At 40.0% G+C, this 20,648-nt stretch overlaps 1 protein-coding gene across 1 annotated transcript in view; it reads right to left on the bottom strand.

Annotated features, from left to right (window-relative positions):
- Positions 1 to 4,254: 4,254 nt before the first annotated feature.
- The window catches only part of si:dkeyp-97a10.3 (carcinoembryonic antigen-related cell adhesion molecule 6), a 46,996-nt gene continuing 30,602 nt past the window's right edge, over positions 4,255 to 20,648 (bottom strand). Inside the window, exon 9 of the mRNA XM_051864984.1 lies at positions 4,255 to 4,382. Coding sequence (XP_051720944.1) covers positions 4,356 to 4,382 — 27 coding nt within the window. The 3' untranslated portion in view covers positions 4,255 to 4,355. The remainder of the gene's footprint in view (positions 4,383 to 20,648) is intronic.

The raw sequence follows: 20,648 nt of genomic DNA, 5'->3' as shown, positions 1-20,648 counted from the left end.
GAACAAAACAGGAAAGAAGCAACTCATTTGTCATTTCACTGAAAGAGGTGAATTTTCTTTGAATAGCACAGTGACAGAATGCTTTTTTTGTACTTTGCAAAAATCTATAAATGCATTACTCAGTGCTTTAAATTACAAGATGGGTTGTTGAAAGTCAAAGAGGAAAGTCTCTTCTTCTACAAAAGTCTTAATGTGAATTTGCTGTGAAAGTTAGTTGACTTCAGTGATGCTGCATACACACACATGCACACAAAGTGTTACAAAATAGAAGAACATCAGATTGAATGAGTACAATTAAAATTGATTCCTGAGTGTGACTTTGAGAAAACTTGGATGAAAGTTGTAATGAAGAACTTAAAGCTGCAAGCAGCGATGAAAGGGCCCTCGCACCCGTGCCACCGCCACCTGGTGGCTTTAGGAAAACAGAGCATGGTGGGCAATATGCATTTAACCCCCTGGAGTCGGTGGTCGCGCCGGCGATACCACCTTGCTTTCTTTCTTATCAGTATGAAAGAGACTCAAAATAATCCTTCACTTTTGCACATACAATTAAGAGTTATACTCCATTTTAATCTGTGAAATATCTTCTTTTATTTGTGTACACTCAGAGTAGAAACAAAATGTTGTGCTTTTAAAATAAAGAAAACTAACATGATGCGTGATCTTTCGTCTCCCTCTAAACGAAGTCCATTCTGATAGTCCTCAGAAAATGAACTGTAATTTAGTGAATACTAATCACTTATGTCTACAGAAACATTGAAATGTCAGGTTTTAAATCGTGTAAGTCAAATCAAAAACAAATATTCTCTGTTTATGTAATCTGTATGAAAAGAGAGAGATTCAAGTCGTTTGCGAGTCAGCTCATTATCCACTAATTCGGCCACGCCCACGAAGCTCACGCTCTATTCAGACACAAATTCTGAGGCAATACTTGTATACATCGTCGCAATCATGTATTTATTATCTTCAAAAGTGTCTATCTGCATGTTATAGCCATGGTTATAGCAAACTCTGGAAGCCTTTGTTAGTTCCTGGAATGTCACATGGTATGCCTGTTCTTCATCATGAGTCATTTGTGGACTAAAGGTGCACAGAGCGCCCTCCGGCTGCAAGTATGAATTGAAATCACAGTATCCAGCGCTCAAAGTGATGACAATAAATATTGAATAAATATTACTCCTCTGTATAGAAAATTGACATAAACATATGAGAATCCATCAATATTTCTCCAAATGTGCATGCTTTTAAGCTAAAAGCCCTGATGGATGTTTTGTCAAAGGTAACAACGCCGTTTTTCATATTCATAACTCCTGACGCATATTAACAAATTACGGTCACTATAAGATTTTAAGATTAAAACAGAGGTCGAAATGTGAAGCTTGACTCTTAGATCTTTTTAATGATGTATAGTTTGTCAACTGCACATTAACATTTAGGCTATATAATATAACAAATATAATAGCCTATATGAAATGCCATAGAGGTAACATGAATGTTCAGATGCTTTGCAGCACAGAAATACATTATAGTTTAAAGTATAATAAAAATAGAAAGCCATTATTTTAAGTTGTAATAATATTTCACAGTATTGCTGTTTTTTTCTGTATTTTTGATATACAGCATGATGAGCATGAGACTTCTTTTAAAAACATTATAATAGTAATGTGTCCAATCTTTTGACTGGTACTGTAATGTAAACTATAACAGGCCTATACAAAATTTTGTTCACATGATGTGCAATAATACGTGCATGCATGAGATCACAAAAATCATGTTTTTATTTGTCAAGAGTGGACATTATATTAACGTTAATACTGTTATCAGCATGATCACAGAAGGTTTTTTCATATAGCCTATCTGACTGAAAGGGCTCATTATGCGGGTCATTATGCAGGTCATTATGTGGGTCTTTGTCTTCTCAGGCGTGAATCACAGCATTATTCATGAAGATTCACACCTCCATGCATACTGTGTTTCTTGACAAAAAGTGTCTTACAAAATTTAAGTCAATATATTGTTTTATATGAATGAGTAGGCAGGATAATTTTTACATCATTTTGAAGCAAAAATTCTAGTCTACAACCTCCAATACCCAGAAGTCTTGTGAACACGTATTTTGTATTTATTTTGTGGCCTTATTTCAGTGACTTAGGTTTTTTGTTTTTTCAATAACCATGCATAAACGTTATTCCTTCAAAAATACAAACATGTACATACATGTTCCTCACATATTATGGTAGCCAAGTTCGTGCTGAATACAGTGTAATGACACCTTTTCCTTTAATGTGTTTATGAACAACTGAAAAAAGCACAAATGTCAGGGCATGTCAAAACTTCTCCAGGGCCCCAAAACTCCTCAGACCCCAGAGGGTTAAGTATATAAATATAGGAGGACAAGGTCAGTCATTTGTATTTGCCACACTTCCTGCTACCAGCTGGTGGCGATATGACTATAACTAAATTTTGGCGTGTAGATGTCTACAGGCCAGGGCACTTATCAAACATGTGAAGTTTGAGGCAGATTGGACATTGTATGCTCGAGTTACAACAACTTCCTGTTTCAAGACGATAATAGCATGCTTTAGCACTCAGCTAAGTGTTGCTAGCACTTAGAATGTTTGTAGTATGTTTAGTACTCAATTGCATATTTTAGTATGTTGCTAGTAGTGCATCACAGTGTTAAACATATCACTTCCTGTTGCCAGTGGTTGGCGCTATTACTATAACTGAATATTGTCATGTAGATGCGTTCAGGGCAGGACTGTTCTCAAACGTGAAGTTTGGGGCAAATTGGACATTTTATGTCTGAGTTACAACAACGTCCTGTTTCGTGGCGTTAATCGCATACATTAGCACTTAGCCAAGTGTTGCATGATTTAACGTGTTTTTAGCATGTTTGGTACTTCGTGGCATATTTAAATGTGTTTCTGGGAGTGAATTAGTGTAAAGCATGCCATGTCCTGTTGCCAACAGGTGGCGCTATGACTAACTGAATATTTGCATGTAGATGTCTTCAGGCCAGGACACTTATCAAACATGTGAAGTTTCAGGCAGATCGGACACTGTATGCCCGAGTTACAACAACTTCCTGTTTCATGGCGAAACATCAAAATTTGTCAGGATGCCACAGACACGGCTTTCAGCGAAAACTCAAGATCTTTGTAATTAAACATCGCAAAGGCCTTTAGATTAGACTGACCTAATATGATGTTGATCTGATTAAAGCTCTAGGAGGAGTTCGTTAAAGTGCAACGTCTGGAAATGGCAAAAACTGCAAATATTTTGCAGAGAAAATTCAAAATATATCACTTCCTATTGGGTTTTCAGAATTTGCACCTGGGAACTTTTTTGTAGGGATTGGGCTGTTACATTTGTCTACCGAATTTCATACCTGTACGTGAAACATAGCGCGAAAGGCGCTTAATTTAAATTTTGTAGGTGGCACCTAATTCTGTAACCCATATCAGACGTAAATTTTCACCACTTCTGACGCGTGTGCAAAGTTTCATGAGTTTTCGAGCATGTTTAGGCCCTCAAAAATGCGATTCATTTCGGAGAAGAATAATTGACCAAGCAGTTACAATAGGGTCCTCACACCATTGGTGCTCGGGCTCTCAAAATTGGGAGAATTATTTGTAACAACCTTCTGCATACTCAAAGTACATGAAGCATCTGATCAAACATTTGCTTTTCGTTGTGTTTTTTGCTAGGCCTGTCAACAACCTATTTTACTTAAAGTCATTAGCATTTTCCACATCATTAACATAAAAATTAAAGAGCTTAATTAATTACACGTCCATTAGGTGGGTCTCCTTCATACTCAAATGCGCAATCCATCCACAAAAGCACCGTAGCAGATCACACTAATTGAGTGGCGTTACAAGAAGCATCTGTGAGCAGAAAGATGAATAAATAGTTGTGAGAGGACAAATAGTGGCAGTCCATTATTTATCATTTAGTGGTTCAACTCTGCCAGCCATCCTAATTCATTTGGATTTTGTTCAAGACTTCCTGTCTGTTGAAAAACACTGCATTGTATTTTATTTTCAGACACTTGAGCGCAAGAAAAATCCCATAGCAGCATTGTTCCGATGGATGAAATTCACATTGTCTTATTCAACAGCCACGGCTTTCACATGCCTACGTGACAGCTGTGCAGGAGAAACAAAAAGATCAGTCTTTTTATCAATAATGTGGACTCTCTCCAACAAAATACAAAGATTTGTATGCTACAATAAGTAGTGGGCCAGAGGAATAGCTGAGCATTTGTTTCTGTCCACCAGAGAAACATTGTGCTTTGTAAGAAAGTTTTTTGCCGCACAAATAGTGTCGAGCTAGACGAGCACTGCATTTTCTCAGCGTCTGGGTCTGCCTCTGTGGACCTGGGGGAGATAAGAAGCAGAAAAGAAAGAACAAAATGCTTTATTTGATATAAATCATGTCTAAAGGCCCTTTCACATCATCCGAGTCAGCGTTGCCCAATGAACTGAACTCAGCATCAGCTACAGTGGTATCTCAGTTTAAAATTCAGTTTCAACTTTGACACCATTTGCCTCTGACCTTTTTTTTTTAAAGATTTTGAAAGTCGATTATTAGAAAATATCCATGATAAATGGAAAGTCTGCCTGTGCAATGACAAGTCCAACTTTGCACACATTAATAATCATTTAGAGTAAAAGACACCAAATAATTTAAAAGTCAAACTTTATGATAAGATCTAGAATGCATCCTATGTGTTTGTGCATTTATTTTTACCTTATTTTCTTCGTATTTTTTAACACTTTCAAATCCTTTACAGCACATTCTTACTCCCAGCTCACATACTGCTGCTTGGTCAGGACCCCTGGACCACACAGGGTACCCCTTTAGTATCATTTTTTGACGTGCAGGGTACTCCATTGCTTTCAATGAGAAAACTTTGGCGTCATACATAGACACATTGGGCATGGGAATTTTATCGTCATGATGAAATTACATATTGGGGTATAATTTTGCCATTATGACATGAACTGATGAGCCAAAACATTATGACCACTCACAGGTGAAGCGAAAAGTGTTGATCATCTCCTAACAAGGTCACATGTCAAGGTCTGGGTTGAGAACTATCAGTTCTTGTAGTCAATGTGTTTGATGCAGATGAAATGGGCATGAATAAAGATCTGAGCAACTTTGACAAGGGCCAAATTTTTATGGCAAGTTGACTGGATCAAAAAATCTCTGAAACGGCACGACTTGTGTGTTGCTCCCTGTCAGCAGTGGTGAGAATTTACCAACAGTGATCTGAGGAGGGACAAACCACAAACCGGTGACAGGGTGTTGGGCCCCCAAGGCTCATTGGTGCATGAGGGCAACAAAGGCTATCCCATCTGGTCCTAACTGACTGAAGGTCTACTGTTGCACAAGTCACAGAAAATTTTAATGATGGTTGCCAGAGGAATGTGTCACAACACACAGTGCATCACTGCTGTGTATGGGGCTGCGTAGCTGCAGACCAATTAGAGTATCTATGATAACCGCTGTACAACCGTCAAAAGCACATACAGTGGGCATGCAAGCGTTGGAACTGGGTCTTGGAGCAGTGGAAGAAGGTCGCCAGGTCCGGCGAGTCCCATTTTCTTTTACATCACGGGGACAGCCGTGTATGTGTGCTCTGTTTACCTGGGAAGTGATGGCACCAGGATGCACTGTGGGACCACGACAGCTGGTGGAGAGAGTGTGATGCTCTTGTCAGTGTTCTGCTGGGAGACCCTGGGTCTGGCCATTCATTGTTGCAGACCAGGTACACCACTTAATGACAATGGTGTTCCCTGGTGGAAGTGGCCTCTTTTAGCAGGATAATGCACCCTGCCACACAGCACACATTGTTCAGGAATGGTTTGAGGAACATGATGAAGCGTTCAAGGTGTTGCCCTGGCCTCCAAAGTCCCCAGATCTCAATATGATTGAGCATCCGTAGGATGTGCTGGACCAACAAGTCCCATCCACTGCATCTCCACCTCGCAACTTACAGGACTTGAAGGATCTGTTGCTAATGTCTTCATGCCAGAAACCACAGGACACGTTCATGGGTCTTGTAGAGTCCATTCCTCGGCGGGTCAGCGCTGTTTTGTTGGCACACAGAGTACCAACAGCATGTTAGGCAGGTGGGTCATAATGTTTTGGCTCATATGTGTATATGTTGGGTAGTAATTTCAATTCAGTCCACCAGAATAATTTTATTTACATTTATTTTTTATTTTTTTATTTACACTATTTAGACATGTTTGAGCACGTAACCCAACCCCATACCCCTAAACCTACCCATTTATACCCACTGATGAGCCATTACATTATGACCACCCCCAGCCTAGAGCAATGAGCGTGCCAGGCAAGTAAACGGTGCTGCAAATGCAGTACACAGAGCAGTATATACCACCTGAGGACTGGCTTTCGGTCAGTAGAGTGTTCTGTGTCAGAATGGGAAAATCTGCTGAGTTATTCGGAGTTTGATAAAGGACAAATTGTGTTGGCATGGCGCCTCAGAACTTCGGTCTCAAAAACGGCGTGCCTTGTAGGTTGTTTACGTGTCGCTGTAGTAAGTATATATCAAAAATGGTGCACGGATGGCCAAACAACAAACCGTCATCCAGCCATGTGTTGCGCTACATCACCACCACCCCGCAAAGTACCAGATCTAGAGGACCTGCTGTTGACATTATGGTACCAGATACCCCAGGAGACCTATCGCCACCTCGTCGAATCAATGCCTCACCACGTGGCCGCTGTTTTGCGGACTAAAGGAGGTCCTACAGGTTATTAGATAGGTGGTCATAATGTAATGGCTTGTCGGTTTTTATATAATATAAAACACAGGATATACTGTAACAGGCAGATACAACTACAGTCTCAATTTATTCAAAAAGTACAAATATTCCAAGTGTTCCGAAGCCGAACGTTTTATTTGTGCGAGGAATAGACCCAAAAGCGATCACCGTCTCCATCCACAATCAAGCTCAGATCCACACATTTAAAAATTGCCACCAGAAGAGCTGCGTCAGCCTTGATTGTGAAAATGGCATTGGCTCTTGCGTTTCTCGTGACCGATTGTGTCATGCTAACATTTGGGTGTATCTTTTGAATGAGATGTGACTGTGTGCGTTCATGGAGGAGGATCATTTTCAGTGATTTAAAATTTTAAGTTCTACTCTGTTCTTCATATAAAAAATGATGTATGGCTCATAAGTCTTGGAATGCAACACGTTGTTTGGAATACTTTTATACTGTTCTTAAGGCATTGTCTGGAGTCTGTCTGGTTACTGTTGCACAGCAGGTTAGGGGAACACTACAGACCTTTATTCCCAAGTGATAGTGATCAAAGGGGGGCGAGATGTTGTCCGACTTAGGCGTCCAGGGTTACAGACCGCATCTTATGTGGTCAGAATACTAGTATTTCTAGTCTTAGGCATCTGGGTTTACCTGATGTAGTCAGAGTAGCTATTCTTAGGTGTGAGGGGTTACCAAAGTAGTCAGAGTTGGAGTCACCTGAGGTTAATATTGGAGGTGTCAGGGGACACCTGATTTAACTTGAGTCAGATGTATAGAGGAATTTACCTACCATAAAGGTCTCATTGATGCGATTATTAACGTTATTGTAGTATGAAGCAGAGCAGGACCGAGTGTTGCGGGAGCTGAACGAGGCCGCTGGAGCGATTGCGCAACACAAGCCTCACGAGCAGCGGAACTTTTATTATGCCACAGTCGCCGGCGCCACTTCCGCTTTTCCGGTCATGAGTATGAGGTAACGCAGCTCTGTTTATCATATTAGATACATTTGAGAGTGTTGAAAATGATGTTATAACGTTACTCTGTGCGTTCGCTCAGTAGCTGCTGTGAGACACTTGTTTGAGACACACTGTAGTAAGCTAGATCGATTTTAGAATATCATATTAAATGCTGGATGGCTTGTGTTGATAAATGGAATGCAATTCATTTTAAAACGTATTGTATGATGGAGAAAATTCTGTATTGCTGTTACTAAAAATAAAGCTGCATCTGATTATGCTATGTTAGCTACTTGACAAAATAGTGTTTTTCTCTGAGGCATGGTAAAGCATGGTACTAGCAAAAAAATCAAGAAAATTAGATTTAAACAGTAAGACTAAACGTGTTGAGCTATATAACAACAATTAGTTTTCTGTCTATAAATATATCAAAACAGTTGTTGCCTTGTCTATTAAAAAGTGTAATATATTAAAGCGTCTTTGGTGTTTCCATGGTTTCTACAAAATAAAACTGGAAACCGAGGCAGACCGAGGGTTAACGCGGGTATGACAGGCGACTCCTCACACGTCCTGGAGCCTTGGTTAAAATTGCAATTTTCTCACAATTTACAAATAGTTGGGAACATTTGGGATATTGTAAGTACTCAAGTGAACAAAATATATTACAATGGCCTAGTGGTTTTTGGATATTTTACTGCAAAAATGTTACATATTGCACCTTTAACATGAGCTGAACAATGAGCAGTACTTCTACAGCAATGATTAATCTTAGTTAATGTTAGTTTCAACATTAAATACATGTTTAAAATCATGTATTGTATCTGGTAACATTAGTTAATGCACTGTTAACTAACATGAACAAGCAATGAACAATTATTTTTATTAAGTAATATTAATAACCACTTATTTAAATCACCAAGAGCATGCAGAAACAGTAAAACTTAGTGAACCCAATAATTTTTTTCTTTCTACGATGTATCAAAACAATCACCATGGATTCTCTGTGTACATTGCCCTCTTTTGTACCTACCAACCTCATAAAATTGCTTTTCTGTGATGCTATCTGCATCTCTTTTTACATGTAGGTCAAAACGGTGCACTGAAGCCTTAATGCAAGTCATGTGAAAAGGCGTTAACATATTCACATCCTCATAATTGACTGATTTAGAATGCACTACGCTGGTAAAACACAAATAGCGTGTGTTAATTTTACATTAGCATGCAGCTGAGCTGACAGTGGGATATTTTAATATGCATTAACATATTAGCTCAAATGACAGTTCTCATGTCCTCAGAGCTGAAGTTTAGTCTTTGCTGGGAAAAGAACTGTCTTACTATGGTGACTTCATTCTGGTTTGTCTTCTGAAGTCCAACATCATCTCTGAGTCTCCAATCAACTGTAAATATAAGCATATGAGCACGTCAGAGCCAGAAGCATTTAGGAGGGACATATCGTTTCTTTGTCACAGGAGCACAATAATGACAAAAATAATAATGACAAGTGCAACAACACAGGCAACAACAATCCCTGCTACGGCCCCTACACTGAGACACGTACCTGTGAAGCAGGAGGGTGAGAATACAATTTTTACATTTTACATTTGAAGACTTGGATTAGCAAGCACCCCTAAGAACAGAAGACATAAATGAAGCCAGGGCAAAGAAAAAAACATCACAGAAACATCAATAATGGAGCTAGCAAATAGAAGAAAGTATCCTGCAAAGGAAATGCATTGTAGGCAGATGGAAAAGACTCCTTCCAGTATGGTGATACATGAGTTTGTCAGTCCTGTAGATGATTACTCCCTCTCCGGTCAAGAAAATGAATGGCAGGCTGAAGAATGAACTGACAGATGTATCCGTCACTCTAGTGCTACAGAGAGCCATTAACTCACCCACAATAGCCAGGTCTACTGTGGCCCTCCTGTGATGAAATTCTATGCGGTGTGATGAAATATTTTATTTATCCTATAGAAAACAATTGTAGAAATAGTTTGAAAGCCAGATGTGTTTTGAAGGCCTTATGGCCTACATGGCTATGAGAAATAATTATTACAAAGGTCAGATGCGTCGTGTCGCCACTGAGCAGTTCCCTTTCGAATGAGAACTCACGCTGCATCCCCCAGAGGGTGCTATGGGGAATGCCTCTGGCATGACCAGTGTCTGAAGCATAAATCTAAACACGGCAATGAACTTGACATTGGCAGGCGACAGCCTATGACTTCACTACTGGTGCGAACGTGAGTATAAAAGGGACTCGTGAAGACTCTTATTTGTCTTTACGAGTCCGTTTGTTTGGCTGTAGGACCGTCCCTATTCTCGAGGGATGTGCGCATTTGGGTGGAATGCTGTTGACTCTTTGAAGAAGCTGGATGAGCTAGGTATGATGCATTCACGAGACTGATTACAAGAAAAAGGCAAGGACTTTTTATTTCCTTTCTGCTCTCTCCTGAGGGATAGCAGTTAGTGTTTGCATGAGCGTGTTCGGCTCTCGAGGGTGTTGAAGGCACTCATAGCGATGCATTCGTGTCTGTTCTCGTTTGGTTCTTTATATAAAAAAAAGAAGAATCTGACATTTGAACTGAGTGCACTTGACTCTCGAGGGGGTTAAATGCATGGTGTTGCGATGCGCAGTAATTGGTTCTATCCAGGCTTGACTCTCTTTTGAGGGATGAGAGTTGATTGCCTGCACTCCGCGGTTCGGGTTCCGCGGCCGCTACTGCAGTGATGCGGGATCAAGAGCGGAGGTTGTGGGTGGAGCTTGGATGAGTTAAACAGGAACCTTTTCTTTTTTTGGCTCCTCTTGTTGGCTTAAATATTGCTACTGCTCAATGTGTTGTTTGTAATTCTGTTAAATCAATTTAGGAGTGTGGGAAGGTGTGGTCTGCGCCACAAACAGATTGAGATCTGGGTTGGTGGCACGAGTGATGGAAGAGATCACTTATGGCAGACTTTGCGAGCAATTTCCGAATGCTTTGTGCCCTTTCTGTGTGGTTCAGACCCCGGTTTGCACTTAGCCAGAGTGTTGCTAGGCCTCCTCTCACAATAGAGTAGTTTTGTTAGAGGCCTCCGCTCCCCTGAGCTCTGCCCAATATTGTGTCAAGCTGCTGGCCCTATTATGTAACCTCCTTGACAGGTGTAGGACAAAGTGCTGAGGCCTCCATCCCATGAGCTCAGCCAGGGGCTAAGCTGCTAGGCTCTCTGTGAGCCTCCTTGGCTACTGAACTTAAACCGGAGCATTGTTAGGCCTCCACTCGCTATAGAGAGTCACTTTGTAAAGGCCTCCGTTCCTCAGAGCTCCGCCTGGATAGCAATATCAAGTAGTTAGGCTCTCTGTGAGCCTCCTTGGCTACTGAACTTAAACTGGAGCATTGTTAGGCCTCCTCACACTATAGAGAGTCACTTTGTAGAGTCCTCCGCTACTCAGAGCTCCACCTGGATAGCAATATCAAATAGTTAGGCTCTATGGGAGCCTCCTTGGTAGCCATCCTGGGTGTTGGATGTAGTTAGGCCTCCTTTCACTTTAGAGAGTCGTCATACTGAGGCCTTCATCCTAAAAGCTTGATCAGGCAATATTGTTGAGTTGTTAGGCTCCTTGGCCACTGTTTGTGAAAGGGAGCATCAATAGGCTGAGGCCTCTGCCTTCCAAGAGCTCCGCTGGGATAACATTCCATGTGTAGGCTCTTTTGTGAGTCTCCTTGGAAGCGGTCCTGAGTGTAGGGTGTTAGGCCTCCTCTTATTTGAGAGTCACTAAATTGAGCCCTCCGCCACTAGAGCTCGGGCAGTACTGCCAAGTTGTTAGGATTTCTTTGAGCCCCCTTGCCTATTGCCTTTACAGAGGAGTGTTGTTAGGCTTCCTTTAGATTAGAGAGTTTCAGCTCAGGCCCTCCTCAGAGCTCTGCTAGGACAGCATTTGCGAGTTGTAGGCTCTCTGTGAGCCTCCTTGCAAGATGTCCTGAGCGTGGGGTGTAGTTAGGTCTCTTCTCGATTTAGAGAGTCATTATGTTGAGGCCTCCACTCCTAGAGCTCAGCTAGGTAGTTGGCTAAGTTGTCCTAAGCTGCTCTAGGGGATGCAGTGCAAGCTCTCATTCGAAAGGGAATGTCTCAGGTTATGTATGTAACCATGGTTCCCTGAGAAGGGAAACGAGATGCTGCATCCCTTTGCCATGGTATTCCTGCATGTCTCCTTCAGACAAGGAGTGGATGACATATTTCAGAGGTGCCCTTTTATACTCACAGCCCCACCAGTAGTGATATCATAGGCTGCCACCTGCCAATGTCAAGTTCATTGTCGTGTTCATACTCATGCTTCAGACACCAGTCATGCCGGAGGCATTCCCCATAGTGCCCTCTAGGGGATGCTGCGTCTCGTTCCCCTTCTCATGGAACCATGGTTACATGAGTAACCTGAGATGTTTTGCTTAGTCAGGGGTTTTTCCAGTAAACAACAAGTGGCTATGAAAGAATAAGACCATTATTAAGAGGTGTCACTTGGAGACTTCTTGCCTCTGGAAAAGTGTTGATTGTCCTTGGCGAATGTTATATCTTGCCTCTGGAAAAGTGTTGATTGTTCTTGGCGAATGTTATATCTTGTCTCAATTAGAGATAAAGGCTAGAGAAGAAAGACTTAATTGTGTGAAACAGGAGGGGTGAATCTTACCAGAGAATTAAGTCACTTGGTTATTGCGAAATAACAGATAAGAAAAATGTATAAGAATAGTGCCCTGGCCAGAAACAAATTCAGATGTCCTGCAGGTATCTCAGCTTTGTTGCTTTATTCAATAAAGTCTTATTTTGACTTCTGGAATAAGCTTCATTTGCAAGAAAGAGATGACTTTTCTCCACAACATAAAATTGGCGAATGACAGCCTGGAGCAGTCTGAGGCCTGATACTGACAAAACCCATGGTTGGTGGGGCTTGGCAGATCATGCAAACAAAGGCACTCCAAACAAAGAGCAATTTTTGCTTATTAATTTAGAAAATGTCTGTGTGGCTTGTTGAATCAAACCTGTGACGTGATCGGAGAAGGGGCTTCCCCAAATTGAATCTAGAAAAATGAATGATAGAATAGAGGATAAGGAGTTCTGAAATTCAAAAGATGTGCTTGCATAGTGTAGATTAGTAGGAGTACTCCTTGCGTGGAAACAGCCATGAGAAGTCCTTGGTAGAGATAAGGATGGCCTTATTGTGTTTACCATGCAGGGGTGCTCACACATGTGAAAACACCAGCAGAGAGGTGTAAGAATACTCATGCAAGAGGTGTGAAAACACTAGCAGAGAGATGTAAAAACCTGCAGATACCACTTCCAGTGTGGGCACAGCCAAGGGAAGTGAGGAGCCCCTTGGTAGCGATAAGGGTGGCCTCACGGTATGTCCTACTCAGGGAAGGTCTGCACGGGCAGGTGCTCATGAGCTAAGAAGTAAACTGTTAGTCTGTGGGTCCAAGTTTGTCTAGTGTTTGTTTAAATGTTAAAAAAGCATGTGATATTGCGTGTTTTAATGTTGGGTGCTATGTGTGTGATATTAGTTGTCTCGGTGTTGGGTGTCAAGTGTGTTGTATTAACCTTTAATCTAAAGTACTAACTGTGCTGGCTGTATTGTTTTGCATGCAATTAAGTGTTAAACATAAATGTTTTTGTCATTTTGTCATAACAACTAGTACAAAAATTGTAAAAACAAAAAAGAAAAATGTTGAATGAAAGTCAAGGGGGGTGTAAAAAAAAAAAATCAGAAAAATCACTCCCAGAACAAAAATCATGCCCAAAAATTGGCTTTGCCGACTGTTTGGACATAATCCAAATTGCTGACGCTGTGATCTAAACAAAGAAACACAGCTGTTAATAAGAAAATAAGTACCTGTTTTTTTCTGCCCACAAGCAGAAATAAACAATGACCGGGTGACTTGTGTGTGTGAGTAGAGTAGGAATTTGTTTTTCTCTCTCTATCATGCCTGAATTGTGAGTCAAATGCACAGATAAGGACTGTTTGAAAAAGAGAAACTAGAACACTCGTTTCTCTCTCCTATAACAAAAAGAAATGGTGACTGTGTGATATGAGAGAGAGGCAGATATGAAAGAGAGAGGAGGGGCCACGGGATATCGTGTTTAATTTACCCCATCACAAACAACTCTATGATATATAAATGATTTTTTTTAAATATTTAAAACACATTTTTATACATATAGAATGCTGCATTAAACAATTTTGTAAGGGGAAAGTAGTGGGCACTCATGCAACGTAAGCAATGATGTACATCCGAGTCAACGAGACTGAGGGAAGTTAGTGAAGGAAGGGCATTTAAAAAAAGAACTAGAACGCAGCCTGTGTGTGTGTGTGTGTGTGTGTGTGTGTGTGTGTGTGTGTGTGTGTGGGAGTGTGTGTGTGTGTGTGTGTGTGTGTGCATGTGCATGTGCATGTGCATGTAGGGAAGGAAAGGAGGGAGACCGAAAGAAAAAGTTCACCCTTTCTAGTTCTGACTATTTTATAAACCAGAAAGTGGGGAACCAATTCCAACATACACTTTGAACAACACTTTGAGATATTTTATTGGTAACTGTCAATCACACCAGTTGACCTAAAATAAAGGAACTGCCATTTTAAAGGGGGGGTATCACACACAGTTTCTGCCAATCTCATGTTAATCTTGAGTACATATAGAGTAACAATGCATCCTTCATATCTCCGAAAAGTCTTTAGTTTTGTCATATTTATAAAAGATAGATACGCTAAACCGAGTCTTTCCAAAAAAAAGCCGAGCTCCTGGAGGCGTGTCTGCCGTCAGTGCTGTGGGGGCGGAGCTAAAGAGTCACGAGCGCGCGCAGCTTCTGCGTAGAGATCGTCTGCTAGCTGCGACATCATTATAAATACAAAGTGAACAAAAACGTTCATGTTGTTTACATTATATGCACTTGTGCGCCGATTGCCAACAAAACACAGACATCTGATATAGTTTTACTCACTGCCCCCGGACTGTAAATCCAGCGCCGAACTGGGACTTGTTTACAAAGTATTCATCACCGAATTCCCGGGAACAAACAAACATACGTGCACAACTCCGTTGCTGCCTCGGAAAAACAAACTTCATCCACTGTTCCCTTAACACTGTGTTCTTTGGGGAGCTGAAAAAGGTCATCTTTCCCCCACAACCAAAAACACACTCCTTTGTTTAGAGGAGCTGCGTCTCATTTCGGAGGCTGCGTCCTCCGGTGGTCGCATTTGAAGGCTGAATACAAGGATGTCATATTTAAGAAAAGTAACCGTAATAAAATTGACTGATACTCATTGTGAGGTGTAAAATGCGGCCCTGAATTGGGACACAGCCATTGTTGAAAAATCTCTTGGTTTCCGTATCTCTAACGAAACGCATTGATGGCCGTGCTCTTGCTCTGGGTGATGTGTGTGTGCGCACGCTTATCAGGGAGAAGTGCCTATTCAAGGAATTCCGCTCTCTTTTGACGTCATACAGGACACACTAAAAAAAAACTCTCCTAATCCTGTACCGAAACCGGAAGTAGTGGATTTGGCACAGAAATCCCCCCCCCCCCCCTTTAAAATACCTGAGAAAGACAAATCAAATATTTTAATATTGTCTGATCATTCTGGTGAAAAGTAGTTAAGAATATACGCAAGCTGGGGTTAGAAAGGTATACTAAAAAGGGGTGAAACATACGGAGAAAATAATTTAGATTATAATGGCATCAACACCTGTAGAGCTAGTAAGGTCAAGACATCAACTATATGAACTATAGGACAACCCTCAAAAACATATGAAAAAATGACAAAAAGCCTGAATACAAAATGGCGAGCTGAGGGAACATTTGATGTGGCTATGTGCAGAAAAACTGAATCATTGATTACAAAGTCAAAGATAAGAATAAAAAAAGTGGAAGCAAAAAGAGGAAAAGAACAAGAAGTACTGACTTTATTCAAAAGAAAAATTACTGAAAATTGGGAAATAGGTCAAAAGCGGATATAATGACAAAACTGAAACGAAAACTGAAAGTTTGGCAGATATAATAGAGGAGTTAGAGCGAGACGGACTGATGAATGGATAAAGAAAGGGAAGCAAGCCCTGAGAAAAGAGCTGGTGATGATGGCTTTCAGAGAAAGCAACAGACAGACAATCAAAGGTTAAAATACAAGCAAATGGTTGTCAAAGAATTCCAAAAACCCTGAGCTAATGCTAATGTTGTCAGATGGCGCACGTGTTGCACAGGTTGCATTTGGCAGTGTTTTGGACATGTACTGTATGACATGAGGAAGGTGAGACTGTTGCCTACCATCAGATGCTTGTGTGGTGGCGGGGAGGACAATCATGGAGCCAATGAGTGCATGAACTCACGATTCTACAGAATGCAATTGTACTTTGCACCGGGTCCTGCAGCAGGACTTTGGAGAGTGGTTTCAGTGCTCTGTGCTCACCATGGTGACTTGGAATTTGTGACAATGAATGTCTGTGTTCTCTTGGGAATTTTTGTTTCGGTCTTCTGCATTTGAAACGGTTTTCCTCAGGAGCATTTTGCACATGCATGTACAGTATTTTTGTATTTGGGACATGTTTGGCCAACACTGATTTTTCACTTCGACTTGGAATGACTGAGCACAGTTGGATATGTTCGGTGAAATATGAATTTTTGGTTTTGGGTGAAGGCTTTGGGCTGTGATTGGTGCAATGCATCTTTTTGCATTGGGGTTGGTTATTTTGAGGTCATTTGTTGAGCCAGTGTGTGATTGTCAGTTTTCACAGTGTTTCAGAAGTGATTTTTTTTACAGTGTCGCATAATTATATATGATTTAGGTAAGGATCTAGAACTTGAAAAGAAGAGGCTAAATGACACAAAAGGGGCAGTAAGTCCTGTTAATTCCATAATACATAATAAATAGGCCCACAAGGGCAGCAATGCAGGTTGAAAAAAAAAAAACATTTAATTGAAAAATGGTTTCAAATTCCAAATTCAATTCCACATGTCACTCTGTATGTAAGTAGAGGATGCCACTCAAAAGATTTAAGACCAGTGATGAAACGGGCGGGGTGGAAAGTAAGTGGGAAGCCATAGACTATCCTCTCATTTTCCAATGAGAGTGTGAATTCTGGAGAACATTCAGTTTATTGAAACTACTGTAATAATGGATATATATATATATAATTTTTTTTAAAATTTTTATTAAATTATTTTAATATACTATTTCTTTAAATAGAACAGTAAACAAGCAGCAGAAGTACTGGATATATCTGGGGATATATCAAAAATTGTTATTACATTACTACAATACTAGAATGCTAGATTATCCAAAAACAGTAAATACCACGATTATGTACCATATGTAAAATTCTGGAGTTGCATTTCCAGATGAAAACTGAGATATATACAGTTACTGTCAAAAAAAAAAAAAAAAAAAAAAATATATATATATATATATATATATATATATATACAGTGATACAGTTACTGTGAAATTCAGAATAGAGAAATTCACCAAAAGGTGACTAGTTTCTGCAAGTTTCTGCAACAGTGACACAACATTAATTGTTAATGACTGACTGAGGGTGGCTTTTTGGGCACTGACGGTGCATGTATACTCCCCTGTATCATCTCTCCTGGCTGACTTGATGATCAAAGATCCAGCGCTGATAGTAATGCGGGTGTCGGAGGACAGTATTGGCGCACGTACACTCTGCTTATTTACACACACGGACGCGCAGCAGTACACAAACGTGCCAAATATTAAAAATAACAGGATTTCAATCTAAAAGATTATTATTGTGTGCATAAAGATAAAAATGCTTTGGTGGAATCCAGGCTTGGCCCGTAGATGGTATGCTCGTGCACTTTAACCTTGTGCAAAGTAGATCCGTTTCCTCGCTAGAGAAGCACTCAATTTTTCCACTTGCAAATTCCACCGTGTAAATAGCGAATCTGCCATGCTACGAGTGCAGCTGGCTTTTAAAGGGAATGGGAGATGAGATTCAGATTGCCCGAAGCCATTATGCCTAAAACACACCCATTACTCATTAAGAGAATAGGGGACAACCCTTTTAGACCATGCGCCGGGCAAACCGACCATTTTTTCAGTTGTTAAACTTGCAAAAGTGGATTTGGACACGCCCTAAGTGCACTTGCGCCATGCGCTTTAGACCATGTGCTTAGATCGTTAAAATAGGGCCCTATATCTTCCAGTTCTGACACGTTCTTCTCACATTTGCAAGTTTTTAATCGCACAATTGCCAATTATAATCTCGCAATTCTGAGTTTTTCTCTTGGAATTCTGTTTACATCTCGCAATTCTGACCTTTTTTAGGAATTCTGAGTTTACATCTCGCAATTCTGACCTTTTTTAGGAATTCTGAGTTTACATCTCGCAATTCTGACTTTTTCTCAGAATTATGATTATATTTCACATGAGTTTATATTTCACAAGACTTTTTTTTTTTTTAGGAATTCTGAGTTTATGTCTCTCAATTCTGACTTTTCTTCTCTGAATTGCGAGATATAAACTCTGAAAATAAACTCTGAAAAAGTCTGAATTGTAAGATAAAAAAATTGCAGTTACCTTTTTTATTCTGTGGCAGAAATAAGCTTCCATAACGGTGAGTAAACAATGTATTCTATTCTTTTCATTCAGAATTATGGTCATGTGTAGCATCATACCAGACACCTTGAGCTGCACTGAACGGGTGTTCACACCGAGTCCTGTGGTAGAAGAGGGTTAGGTTAGGTTATACTCACATATAGATATAAACATTGATCAGCTAACATAAACAGAAGCTCAACCGAACCTGAATTACTCACAAGAACAAACCTCTTGCAGAAGCTCAAATGTGCTGCATAACACAAATTGAAACTCATTGGTTCTTGCAAGAGTCAAGAAAATATGCTTGAGCTTCCGTTTACCACAAATGATGTGAGAGTTGTTGAATGTTGAACATATGCCAAAATTCAGTCTGTTTTTCATATAACTGTATCTGTTCATCATCGATTGTGTCTCTTCAGAAAATCTGGACTAAACCGTTCAATACATACTGTAAGGATTAGTTTTACGATCTCTTTATGAACTTTTCAAAGCGTCAAAGTTTCAATTACATAGGCTGTCTATGGAGGGACAGAAAGCTCTCAGATTTCATCAAAAAGATCTTCATTTGCATTCCGAAGATGGAAAAAAAGTCTTACGGGTTTGGAACGTCATGAAAGTAAGTAATTAATGACAGAATTTTAATTTTTGGGTGAACTAACCCTTTAACAGTTGCCAAGCGACACACTATCAACCAGCCAAGTGGCAGCATGGGAAAGCACCACTCTCTTAGCAACTTCAAAAAATGTTCCTAACTAGTTTTTTGTTTACTTTTTCCAAAACAAAACCATTGTTTCCTTTGTCTACTGATGAGTAGATAGAATGTCATTGAACTCATGCTGAGGACACTATACTAAATCTGCTGAAAAAGATACATAGCTATACATATCTAATCCAAAACTCTATTAGTGGTCTGAATTCAAAGTGTCAACTTCATCTAATATTGTGTGGTAAATTTAACCATTTTATTCACAATAGCTTATATATGGCACCATCTTGTGGCCTCTTTTGATATATACCAGAAGGTTAAAACCAAGCAATTTTTTCTCTTAAAGGCATAGTTCAACCAAAAATATAAATTCTGTCATCAGTTACTCACCCTCATGTCCTTCCAAAACCATATGACCTTCTTACTTCTGTAGAACACAAAATATAATTTGATTGAATTCAAGGTCTAAATGTGTTTGAGAAAGCATTTAAGTGTAATATCTGTATTATGCAGTGGAGATCTTTATGCCTCTGGAACATACTTTCAAATGCCAATGAAAAATTATTAGAAAGTGTCCCACATATGTGGATTCCCCCTTTTAACACACAACAGGAAAATGTGTTGTTTCACACGCCTCTGCCACAGGAAAGACAGATGAGCTCTTTATAGAATCTGTCACAAAGAGCACACAGCTTTTGCTGAAGTGGAAGTAGGGCAGACAAGACACAAACTCGTGTTTAAAGTTGACAGCGGAGCTCAGGATAATAGATGTGATGTTTACGGTCACTGTCTTATTTAGTAAATTCTCAGGGTATGAACTCGATGCACTGAAAGATGCAAACTCACATGCATGCACAAAAGACTATTCTAAACAAGTATTTAAGCAAAACTGTGTACGATCCTTAGACTTGTTAAATGTAACTTTTGGCCATGTAGCGGTTTAAAAAAAACACAACTATATATTTTGCAGAAGAACATTGATTTGGTTGTGCTTGATGAGTATGGTTCCCTTTAAATATCAGTCTCTCAACATTGTCGTGGGAATTCAAGTCGCGGGAGGCCGCATCCAGCTCAGTCGGGAGGCTCCCTTGATGAGCTGACACCGGCTCAGCACTTGTGTGCTTATTGTCCCCCAGAGCCCCTGGTCTCCTATGCTGAGGACAGCCTTCACCCTTCTCCTGAAGTGTGGGACCTAGTCTCCTCCAGTTCCTCCAGACGACTTATTGGTAAAAATTATTTTATTAATTATTAGGCTTAAATGAAAATATTCTCACATTGAGACTTGGTAACCACAGGTAAAACAATACATGGACCACTGTCAAAATGATATTATATTATAATATGTTATATAGGCCTATAAAAAATGCCTAAACACAGGTACAAACTACACCTTAACAAAGACATGAATTATTTATTCCCCTACCCACCTAATAAATATTGCAATATAATTGGCTATAACATAGTTTTCAATATAAATATTCCACATTTCCACAAACCATGGTAATTTACTACAGTTCATTCATGGTAAATTTTTGTAAGGGTGGTGATTTTGGGATTTAAAAGTCTTCTATCTTCATTCATGGCATGTTTCTCCTGTTTTCCTCATCAG

The sequence above is a fragment of the Ctenopharyngodon idella genome, chromosome 16, assembly GCF_019924925.1.
Source record: "Ctenopharyngodon idella isolate HZGC_01 chromosome 16, HZGC01, whole genome shotgun sequence".
NCBI lineage: Eukaryota > Metazoa > Chordata > Actinopteri > Cypriniformes > Xenocyprididae > Ctenopharyngodon > Ctenopharyngodon idella.
The sequence above is the reverse complement of the archived record's forward strand: the minus strand, read 5'-3'. Positions and strand labels throughout refer to the sequence as shown.